A 12,490-nucleotide genomic window follows, 5' to 3' on the forward strand; every position below is an offset into this window, starting at 1 on the left:
TCATTTAAACCATTATTTATTTATTTATTTTCCATGTGCGCTCTATTGGAAGCAAGGGTTAGACCTCTGTGTGAAGAACGAAAACACATTCGGATAGGATTATTTTTAACCTGTATTGAAACACATATACAATTTTACCAAATGCAAATGTATTTTCAACACTATTGTATGAAGATTTATCAGTTAAAGGCAGATTGCGGAACATTCTCGATTGTATGCTGCTATTGCTTTTGCTATGCTGCTAGTGATTGACAAAACTAAACACACCAGCAATGCCAAACACATTCCAAAAGCCCTTTTCCCATGGGGTTAGAATAATCTAGAAACCTTAGGAAAATGTACCTATTTCTATGCTCACGCGAATCTGCCATGTAGGCAATTTGGAAGGTAAAAATTCCAAGGTTTTAAAGCTATAGTCTCGAAAACTAAATGTTTTACTTTTTTTTTTAAATAAAATGTGCAAAATTGACCACCAAGTCTTGCATTTTGATGTAAAGCAAATAATAATATCTAAAAAAAAATTGGGGGGTAAAGTTCCACCTTCCCGGTCCCGGATCGCGGCAACTAATCAGAGTTCAGTATCCTCGCACAATGACCAATGAGACAAGCTTTTTCTGTGAACCAGTCTGTTCAGGTCCAATCAGGAGGGAGGGGGAGGAGCTTGATTATTTACTTTTGAAAATCTTGTTCCTGCTCTCCTCAATTTGCAAACTAATTAGGGTTTTCTGGTCAAAAAGGGGAGGGCTTTGATTGATCACTTTCAAATTTCACTCTATCACTCCCACACACTTTAAGTTAATTCAGCCATTCTCAAGAAACTGTAGTCCCGTGTGAATATGCACAAGCTATGGACATCTACACTCCCGCTTTTATTTCACCGAGAACACTTGATCTAGGAGATTAGCGGATGATAACTACGTGCTGAAGGCGATCTGAGTAGAACACTCATCAGTCCGATGAAGATGTTGTGGACTTCCAAAACAAGCAGCACTGTTCGGTTTCAATGTCTTACCCGGAGCTGTAAAATTCATAATCCGTTCAGACAACTTTGCCAAACAAAACACAACTCCAAGTGCAGTTTTAATGAGAAAACCACTTTATAACATGGTTGAAATCTCATACTTTGCATACTCCGCTGTCTTTAATCTTGATTTAAGCCAAGATGCAGAGACTGGGTTGTGCAGCTGCATGCTTTAATTTCTCCTCCATTAAACACTCAGCCATCGAAAGTAATAAGTTTGTTTTTTAATACGCTCATTTGTTTGTACGCCGCAGCACTGGACAATTACAGTATGTGCAGTAGAGCAGCCGCTGTAGAACAATTGCCAGCATTGTGTATTGTGTTACTGCTATAACTCAGCCATTGCTTTGGGAGCTCACACTCATTTGTGCCACTTTGCGTTCACTCACATAGTTTATGCTTTCAGTTTAGATGCACGATGTGTTCTATTTCTACAGACCACAACGGCATTACTGTCTTAAAAGTTTGTGATTGCTACTTGTAGTTTCCTCAGCGGTTTTACATCTTGTCAAGTTGACTTTATTATGATTTTAACCATGTTATAATGTTGCTCTTTCATGACAAAAAAAAGTTGAGTTGTCCAAGCACTCAGGAAGAGAGACATGGTAGTATTTATCACCAAGCAGTTTCTTTTTTGCATCCAAGCTACTTCTGGATTCGCGATCACTAAAACTACAGTATTACTGTATAAGCAAACGCACAAATGTTGTCCACAAATGTACTGCACTTACTGCAAGTAAAACTGATACAGCTTTGTAAAGTCTCTAATGAATGGCCTGGCAAGAGCGCTTTTCCAATTGGCGGTAATGACCACAAACACACATCGACAGTAGCCGACTTTTGTGATTCATAACCGTGTTTGAAGAATGATTGGTTTACTCCACTTCCTGTTTGCGAATGTTCTACTCTAGAAATGTGGTTGAAGTCGACTCTGACCAGACCCAATCCCTGGTATTGCTGCTTATGCACTAATAACGGCAATAAATCCGGCAACTACACAAAGCAGCCTTTAGGATAATCACACTGAGCCGGGCGTGTTGATTTTGAAGTTAATTGCTCACATTTCGTCTACAATGGGTTGTATCCGAGTGGTTTTCTCCCCAGACCCACCTGACAAGCTAGCTGCGAGGAGCTAGCAGCTAGGTCGGAGCATTCATAGAAAACAAGCAGCATATTGTGCACTAATGATGTCAATAAAGCAAACAACTATTTGAAGCAGCCTTTACTATGAACACACAATGAGCCTGGCTTTACACATTTGTGGTTTATTGCAGACTTTTCATCAACAATGAGGTGTAGCTGATTGTAACATGCTAACGGGGGTAACCTCGAATAACCATTGTCCACCTGCACAGGTATTGTCCCTGGGGAGATCCTGGTGTAGATCATTGGGGTATAGTTAAAGATCCAGAGGGCAGGGCAGTAGCAAAGAGGGACTAGATAGCTTACAAACAGCAGTTTTCAGGCAAGAGCTCCTTCGGTGTTTACACAGAGCCCCTGAACTCTCAAAGGTTCATCTCCAAGGTCAGACGCAGGATCAAATGATATCCTGTGTGGCCATTGTTCACAAAGTGATAAAGTGTCACTCCTTTCCAACAGTAAAATGAAAATGCACCGAAAATCAATCGTAGTTTCAACGCGTGTGGAGACAAGACGAGAACAGTAGTGTTGTGATGCCACAGACAGCGTGTGGAGGGGGCGTGTCGAAAAGGGTCAGGGCTTCTTAAAGAGACAGAGGCCTATTTCAAGACGTTCAGTACAGCCATTTTGCTAGAGCAAATTTATTCAAGGCAGTTATTCTAATTTACAGACCAGCAGAAGGTTGCATCTTCATTGTAGTGAGCTTTAGACTGGTACTATGTGATTGAAAAAAGCATAATACCCCCTCTTTGACCTGTTACTTGTTACTTGATCGGGGGTTATGGTTAGGAAGGGCAAATGTGATGTAAGTCGTTTTTCACTCACACACACCTTAGGTTGTAAGCTCTCCTCTCAATACACTTTAAGATTTGGCTATGCATAATTGCTAACCCTAACCTTAAGCTGGCAGATAACCCGATAAGCTTTGGTCTGTAGATTTATGTCGGCCTTCATTGCAGTACTTTTCTTTTTGATGAGGCTTTCAAAATAATCTTTTTAGAACCTATACTTATGGGGACTCACATTTACTGTAAAACGGCCTCTTTTAACCATTTGGCTTGAGATCTTTGTAATCTACTACAACTTGTTCCATTTCTTGCTATGACACTTGAAAACATGTCCACCAAATGTCTGCTATGACTGAGTCCTTACACAATGCCGGTACACAAAATTGCACTCATGTCTTTACCCAATGTACATGTAATAAATGCTGTATGCTTATAGGACAATCCTCTTACGTAACGCAGATGGAAGCTTAAATTGTGTAGATAATGTACATGCAGAATCTCTTCTTAATATGCCGTACTGTAACCCTGCACAATAGGAAATTACACCAGGCAATTATGATCCAATATAATATTTATGCAGAAGCGCGTCACACACTAATTCATATATAATGCAAAGTTTATGAGACGACTCCAGCAAATTAAAAGGGATCGCTGAATTGCTGCAAGAGCAAGCAACAAACGCTGCCATCTCAGCAGCAGTTTGAGCGTGCGGTAGAAATGTCGATATGGTCATTTTTGCATAGTCCAGCGGTACTTGATCTTTAGGGTTAAAGGTTACATAATGGCCCATATGGGAAATGCGTGTCCAATAAAACGCATGACGAAACACAGAACACGGCGTAATGGAAATGTTTCAGCAATCGGATGAAATTGTGCGAAAATGCAAAATACTTCTGATGGTGGATGGCCTTTGCCTTAACGACACTACATTTTTGCAAATCGATACGAGTATTTCCATTTGACTACTTGATATTGAGTACAAGACAGTGTCTCCATACAGGTACATACAGTCTGTCTCATCCAACCCATAAGGCAGTGATTCTCCACATGTTGATAGTAAGTCTTATGGGTATATCTTAATAAATTTGCTAAAAAAGGGCAACATTTATAAATTCATTTCTATCATAAGTTGAAACTGATATTTGCATTTGAATCGCAACATATTATTTTACATAAAAGCGGGTCCCGAAGCTGCTTTAACCCGACGTGCTGCTTCTTAAAGGCACACTCTGTAAGACTTTGAATTCTACTTCTTCAAAATCTCTATAAAGATGAGCTGGAGACGTCCCTGCTCACTGTAAATTATAGCCAGGTCTGAGGAGAGGTGAGCCAGCAAACATATGTTTGTTTGTTCACTTTTAAGGCATTTCTCAATGATACAAAATATCTGTAATAAAATAAATGCTTGTATTATATTCTGTGTTTGGGGTAATGTATTGGTCGGTGGGACTTTAAAGAGGGGTTTTTTGGTATATAATCTCAAACACATGTTGGTTACAAAATGCAATATTGATCTAAGACAGCTGAAACAAAATTTCAAGTTACACTTCCTGATTTTCAAGAGATCTCACCAATAAGCTCCTCCCAACCCATTGTTCTGGCTTGCTTTCTTTGAACAGCACCTCTCGACCCATGTGGCTGTTGTGAAGCTATGGCAAGTGTTTTTACTTCGAGATGAAAAGACTAAGCTTGGCAAGGTGTGGAAAGGTGAGGAAAGCATTTCCTGGGCCAGCAGTGAATAGTCTCAAGATTCAAAGATTACTCAAAGATTACTCAAAAATGAGCAAGTCGGTGGAAACACAGCTCCTGGCTTGTTTGTGATTAGAGAACAACATTTGCATAATAACCTGTACATCCACATGCATTTTCACTATGTCGGCGCATTCATAGCTGAATCTGTGCTGCCACTTTATGAAGGCTTATTCTTTGTGCTTAAGCTGCATGTTATAGTTGTTGTCTCATGTGCTTCCATTGTCACATGGCCACATAGTGAATGAATGTGAGAGTCGATGCTTGTCTTCATGTCCTGAAACACACTGGCCACTGTCCATGGTCTCCCCCGCCTAAGGCCTCTGGTATCAGTGAGAGAAACCGGCTCCTGCTGCTCCAACTGTGAATGTTATTTTACATTATATACAGTACATGGAGCTAAGACCGCTGACATAGAGAGCGGATACAATTTTCTCAAAAGAACTAAAGAGGCCACATGTCAGATGAAACATGAATGCAACATGTAGCGTTTTAATATCCCCAGCTCTATGCTTTGCAACACAGCTCAAAGCGGCTCCATGTAAAATCTGTTTGGACATTGGCATTAAGACTTCATCAAAACACAGCGATTCTGGACAAAGAAGATTTTACTGAAAGTACTGGCTGTCCCTTTGTTTTCTAAATCCACTTTTACATCCCTACTGTCCACTCGTAATGATGTAGCTTTAGGGCGTCCACTGACAAATCTGGATGGAGGTCATTTCAGAATTAAGTTTTAGAGTTCAAGATTCAGAACACAGATGTTGTTATTACTGGCCCTATTTATGAAACACAAACTGACTCTGTTATTTGATAGAGCGGTTGTCTTTTTGGATCGTTTATTAAATTTCACTTAGCTGTGACCATTTCCTTGGACAACACACTATAACAGGGGTCTCCGAGTAAATTTCGCTGGGGGCCAAAATATATCGGGAGTGTATCTCCGGGGTCCACAAACCAAAGCTCCATGTAAAATATGTTTTGATGGGGAATATACTAGTGAGGAAACTTTTTTCCAATAAATAAATAATCATGAGCCTGACAGGACTGTGACCTCGGTTTACACTTAACAAGCCTGTGTACAGTATACTCTGCAAGTCTCTGCTAGTCCATTTACCACGTGGCTATAATGTGTTATTTATATCCTATATCTCTTCTTTTGTCAGTGCCAGCCGCTGGACACGTGTGGAATTCTTTCCTTTCTTTATTTAAGCTGCCCCTAGAGGCTGGAGTGAGCCTTCTGGTTATTCCTTTAAAAATTCATAGCTTCGCCCAGGTATGGGCTAGAGACTTGTACTTTTTTTTGACATACTTGGGAATTTGTGCTCTACAAGTCAGGGGCTGACTTGAATCATCTAACGGCCGGATTTGGCCCGCGGGCCGCCTGTTGGAAACCCCTGCTCTGCCGCTAAATATAAACAGCCTGTTCTCGCCGGTGAAAAAAAAGTCCTAATTATTTTGAATTTAAAGTCATAAATGTATTAAACTCATTATTACTAGTTTTAGTCTCAACTCATTATTATGACTCGCAGAAACAGGCTTCCATGTTTTTTATTTGTTGGTTTTCTCTTCGCTCTTCTATGCTCTATGCTACGGGGGAACCATTTGTTTACACAATTCATAAAAAGACACATTTGCATTTTTTCCTTGTTTTGTTTTAGGTCTATTAGAATTAGAAAAAAATATTCCTATTTGCTAAATTCCAGCAGAATGAGTTTTTTTTTTTTTCCGGTTTCATGTCTGACAGTGAGAGAAAAATGCAAATGTCTTTTTATGAAGTGTATGTAAACATATCTACATTCTTCATAACATATCTATTTTTGACAACACCGAATTCTCGCAGTTAAAAGATGCTTCTTCAAACATGTGTAACATCATATTTATTTAAGTGTGAATATCCCACGTTTTCGGACCTTTACATGTGACCTATCCATTGCTCGTCCCATACCTGACCTCAATGACCTGCGCGAGGAAGAAGCTCTTACTCACTGCCTCATTGTTTCCCATTCGTCAAAGTCACATCCTGCGATCGTCCGCGGTGACAGTGCGGCTCACACCTAGAGGGGTTTTCAAATGTCTCCAGCGGACCCGGGCGCGTTATATTTAGTCCAACGTTCAGCTGCTAATGAACGCTGCTGGCAGGGTGTCTGTGAGCCCAAAGAGTCCTCTGAGACTGGGTGATCCGTGTCCGCTGCCATGGGAGAGACAACCAGACGGATAGACAGACAGTAAATGTTTTAATTTGGGCTTTTGACCCGCTGCCAGATGGCCTCAAATGAAATGTTGTTTTATTTCTCTCTACTGGCTTGGTTTGTTCTTAAAGGTACATTTAACCCCCCCCCCCCATAGAGTTGCATATAACTCCCATCTATAATGTATGGTGAAATCAGTTGCATTATGGAACTTTATATGTGAATTTCTTTTTTTTGATATTCGTGTGTTTTGACCTTGTAGTGACCCAGCCTATACTTTTGATCCCAGTCGTCTCTACAATGCTCTAGGATCTATTGTTTTGTACGTTTTCTGGTCAGAGGGTCCGTCAGAAGTGAAAACCTTCCAAACAATTGATCCATCTTAGAGACCACTCTGATGGAAAGTAAAGGCACCATGCTGACCAATCATACAGCCGCTGGGTCAAATACACAGAAAAAAAAAAGGATTTCCACATAAAAAGTTCCAGCGCCTCATTTGAAAGCTAAGACCTACAAAACTCATCTAACTGGATCTTTTCTTGCCGTGTTGTTGTCACTTTAAAAAAAAAAACTTTTTTCTCCAATCACTTTTTTCGTCGCATTTTTGTCACTTTTTGGTAAAAGTTTTGTTGCACTTTTGTGCAAGTCACATGACATAACTGTGGAGCATTTTGTTGCTCTTTTACAGCTTTTTTGTCCCATTTCGGCACATTTTTATCCCTCTTTTGTTGCTTTTATGAGGCTGTTTTTGTTGCGTTTTTGTATTTGGTAAGTTTTCTGACGACCTTTTCAACTCTTGCTTTGGCTTCCGTTGCATACTCATACCCCCTATCATGCATTGGCAAATACATCAACAAGGCAGATAATGATGCCACCGCGATGCAATTTTTTGAATGTACTGTGGTCAAGAAGAAAAGTGCAAATGAACACAGCCCAGAGTCAGATCCAAGCTGTGTCCACAGAAAGAAAATTGAGTCGAAGGGAGGCAGTGGAGCTGAAAAACCATCCCAAGTCTAAACTTGGTGTGAGTGTAAACGGCAGGACTGTTCTGCGAGAGCTGGTGGGAGCAGACGCACCACTGAAAATTTAAACAACTTACTATAAATAACAACAATTAAAGAGACAGTTTGCCATTCTGTTCCGTTTTTTTAATGGAAACTCTTAGAGAATAATTAGTGGGAAACAGATGCTATTATAAAATATTGATTAGATTTGGCGCATGTTTGGAGGGACTCAGAATCGACTCTATTGCTTGGACTGTGTCGCTAAATCAAATGAATGAATTGAGATATAAAACTTGATTTGACGTGGATTTAAAGTGTCTGCTTTTATTTAAAGACACACATAACACTTCAACCAGTAAATAGAAGAATATACAAGCTTGACATTTTTATTGGGTGAAAATGCAATGCAACAAAAAAGGGGAGCAGGACATTATCAGCTTGTTTCCATGGAGATGCTGCTTCGAAATGCTTCATTTTAATGCTTCTTGTTGATCATGTTGTATGTTTGGAGCAATGGAGCAATGGGTGAGGAACTCGCTTCTCTTTGGTCCTCATTGTGGGGAGCTGACATTGCTGTAGAACCACCCCCTGGTGGCCAGGGGCGACCCCAAAAGACACTTGGTAAACAGGATTCTTATGAGCACTTTGACCTTCCCTAGACATATGACATATTTTTAACCACGCTGATTTTTGCACATCAGCACTAAAAAGCCTTTTCAGTTCCAGAGCCTGTCAATCAAGCTCTAGAGCTCTGTACAGGATCCGCCTGCCCCGCAAGTTTTTGCCCTTTTAACGAATAGGCTGCGTAGGAGGAGATGGAGCAGCCATGTAAATTTCACAGACGACTCAGGACCATTACAATGACCGGGGCTCAATGGAACACCGGCTATCTCTTGTATACTATATCTATGGTTTGGAGTCACTGTCTTGTTTTTTATGCTTTGAGGTAGACAGCATAATTGCTCTACTGATACGTAGAAATCATAAAAATGTCTTTAGTTATCTGAGCCTGTTCCTACAAATAAGTACCTCTTTTAGCCAACGGCCTCCCGGACCTATTTGAATTAAGCGTTCATTATACAAGTGGAGAAGACTGGCCCTATATTAATGAATGACGAGGTGTGACCTGTCATCATTTTATGGCATTCAGAGGCCATTTTAAATGCTAATTCTTATCTAAAGTAAAAATCCTTAAAGGTTTGTACATTCATTAATGATTTCGAGCCACCTTAATGTGGTCGATGAGTTGACAACTTCTGAAAACATCTGGATCTTTCCTTATTTGCGATGCTTGATGGCTAAATGCTAAGGGCTATAGGGAGAATACATTGATCCGGCTAGCGTGCTCTGAAAACTTTCTTGGACTAGCAGGATTGGTCCTTGTCCACATACGTTATACGAACGCCGCTTCTTCTTGTTGTTTCTATGGTTTACGATGCAGAAAAAAATAAAAAGAAGATCTCTCAAAAGGGAAGAAATTTGGTCACAATCTAGTATTTTGCATCTCAAGCGTCAACAGTGAGAGAAGGAAAAGGACTGGGATGGCATTGTGTCAGTGGTAGAGTGACTCAAAGGTTGGCGGTTCAATCCTACGTCTGTCTAGTGCTTGTTGTTGTGTCCTTGAACAAGAAAACATCAGTCATCTTTAATGTCTGTACAACACTCAACATTGAAGTTAACTCTGAACCATATTGCAGTTCTTCTCTGCTATGTTACTTTGAAAAACATCGTCAACTCGCTTCATCTCGCTTATTGTTTTCGCTTGCAGGCTCGGACTTCCAGTGCACCACTCACATCATCCCGGTGAAGAACGAGGAGGGCATAGTCATGATGTTCATCCTGAATTTTGACTATGTGGTGGACGAGGGAAGTGACAACTCCACTGAGAGGTTAAGCCCCACGTCACCGACCAAGTCCGATCAGAGTGAGTACGCCTTCCAATGTTATTGTGCTGACCTGGACTCTAGTTATGTGTTCTGTAGCTATTTCTCTGTAAGCGGGGTGTTTTGCCAGTTTTTGGAACCTTTTGTTGTGTTTGAGGCATTGTTTCTGCAATGTCAAAAGATCCAGCGTTGCATTTATTTTTCAACAAGATCTCGTATTGATGATCTCATTCTTCGGGCACATAGCGTTGCTGAACCTAGACCTAACCAAACACAGCAACCCCAGATCAAAGACAGTTTGTTCAATCCAGGTGGCCACTTAGTTTTTGGTCAGGCAAAGTATTATCAAAGCTCCAACCTTTTTTTTAAGCCTTTATTGCGACCAGGCCTCGTGACTAGTCTAAAATCCCATGCTGTAGCCAAAAGTTTTTTAGTCCCACGATGCCTCTCTCTCCAAAGTCAAGCCAAATGAGCCACGCGACAGGTCATTAGTGGTCGACTCACGTCAGAAGTTTGCTGTTAGCTGTGACAGTCGCTCGTCTTCCATCATCACATCCACTGGACACGGTGTTCTTGACCTTGTTGAACTGCAGACCCACCAACTTTGCACCAATGTTCCCTCTGACGGAACACTCGCGCCCGGGGCAGGGACAGGCAGTGATTCACATGGCCACCGGAGTTTTGTTTTCTTACTTTGAACTGCCAAAGAACAATTACGTATACATGCCTTTCAGTCCTGTGACCTTTGTTGTTACGGCGGCCATTTTGAATACCGAAGTAGAATTATGCAGTACTACAACATGTAACAATATCTTTACTCAGGAAAAGAAAAACAACTGATTGACAGTGGCATTTTTATGGACTCGTAATCATTGCTCAAGAAGATAACAGTTAAAACACGGGGAAACAGAAGAAGAAACCAGTCAGTGTTTAAGATGTTAGCATGCTACCGGTTAGCATTTAGCTTCAACAGCTCAACTCTGACCTCTCCAAGAGAAAGCCCTAAGCCACAAACATCTAGCACATGTGTTTATCGTGTTGAAGCCATCGACAGCTGGTTGACAATGTTTAATTCTGAGTCACAGCTTAGATTAAAGTGATAGTCTGTAAGTTTATGTGTTTACAAATTTAATAGATTGCGTATAATCAAAAGCATGGGTCTGAAATTTAATGTAACGTAATATTAAATGATTATATTTTGTCTAAAGAGCCTCGATTTGCTGATTTCAGACATTAATCAGAATCCCCAGGCAATCACTTTGACCAATGAGACAAGCTTTCCTCTGAACCGCCCAACCGGATCCAGTCAGGAAAAGAAGGGGGCGGGAGCTTGATCATTTACTTTTGAAAGTTTGTTCCTGCTCTCCTTATTTTTGCAAACTATAGTTTTTCTGTTCCAAACAATCTGCTAGAGATTGTTTATTTTCCACATCTCACTCTCTCCTCACTTTGCAATCTTACAGACTATCACTTTAATATGAGAAATTGTAACGTCAAAGCCTGCAATGCATTTTTCTCATATTGTGGCGACAATAAATCCACTTTACAAAACTCAAAATTTACCGGACTTGTACTGAACTGGATTTTGAAGGTAATTCTTGGCCTGATTTGTTGAGCTTTGAACCCCGTTTTTGTTAACGTATTGAGGCAAAGCAAGTTTCTTTGTGGAGCACCATTCATACACAAGGTAATTCAAAGTGCTTCATGGTTGCATAAAATTAACAAGTTTGTTAAAAAACTAAATAAGATAACCACACTCGTTTGTAGGGATTGTAGGGGGGAAAAAGAAATCTTTGTATCCAATGTGTCAATAAAACAAATCCATCATTTTGAATCTGGCTCTATCCATTATACAAATAGATGTTATTCCCTTGAATGCTGTTCTTCTGTTTGATCAAATTTCAAGCTTTTAGTCCACTGAGGCAGTTGCTGCTGTGATATCGAGCTCTCAAAAAACAAATTGAAGTGCATTCATGTTGAACCTAGGCCTTTTTTTTTGGTACATTGATATTCATGTTGTGAGCCAGTCCATCCAGGGAATCATTTCAAAAATGGTTTTATTTTGTGACTTGTCAAAAAAAGGTTTGATGATTTGAAGAGGTTATACGTACTTAAAAAAGCAAGCAAACCTTTCTTTAACTTATTGCGTACACCCCTTTAGTACGATGTTGAATTTACATTATAACAGCCGTTTTGTGCTGAACTGTTTACACAGTACAAGGTGTAAATTATAAATTGACTCTGATATATTTACGCCGCGGGGCTGAAATCCAACTCAAATACAAGATCATTTGTCACATTGTGTTTAGTGGCGCGGTGTACCTTTCCGCTTCACACTTGGAGTGGATGGATGCAATTGAGATAATTTCGTGAAATGGCCTCCGGATCTGCGTGATGCTAATTAAGCACCAGGGAATGTGATTGGGCCGTCCGTGTGACCTACAAAAAAGTCAACACTGGTGCTCTAGGCTCCAAGAATGTATCATCAATGGAAACATATGACTATAATTTATATGGTACTTTCATTTCACAATTACGGTCTTGTGAAAATTGCATCGTACTCCCCTTGTCAAACCAAAAAGGGGGAGCTAGTCAAACTCATTACTGCTCATTGCCTGCTGTCGACGCTTATTTGGACATTATGTTTGCCTGGATACTTCACCTGCCTGAACTTTACATTGTCTTGTTTATTGTTCTGTAATGCTTGCGTATT

The 12,490-nt window shown here is 40.3% G+C and overlaps 1 protein-coding gene across 1 annotated transcript in view; it reads left to right on the forward strand.

The window, feature by feature from the left end:
- The window catches only part of kcnh7 (potassium voltage-gated channel subfamily H member 7), a 99,355-nt gene that overhangs the window by 21,524 nt on the left and 65,341 nt on the right, over nt 1-12,490 (forward strand). Inside the window, exon 3 of the mRNA XM_079563010.1 lies at nt 9,663-9,818. Coding sequence (XP_079419136.1) covers nt 9,663-9,818 — 156 coding nt within the window. The remainder of the gene's footprint in view (nt 1-9,662; nt 9,819-12,490) is intronic.

Source organism: Gobius niger (assembly GCF_951799975.1).
Source record: "Gobius niger genome assembly, chromosome: 9".
Taxonomy (NCBI): Eukaryota; Metazoa; Chordata; class Actinopteri; order Gobiiformes; family Gobiidae; genus Gobius; species Gobius niger.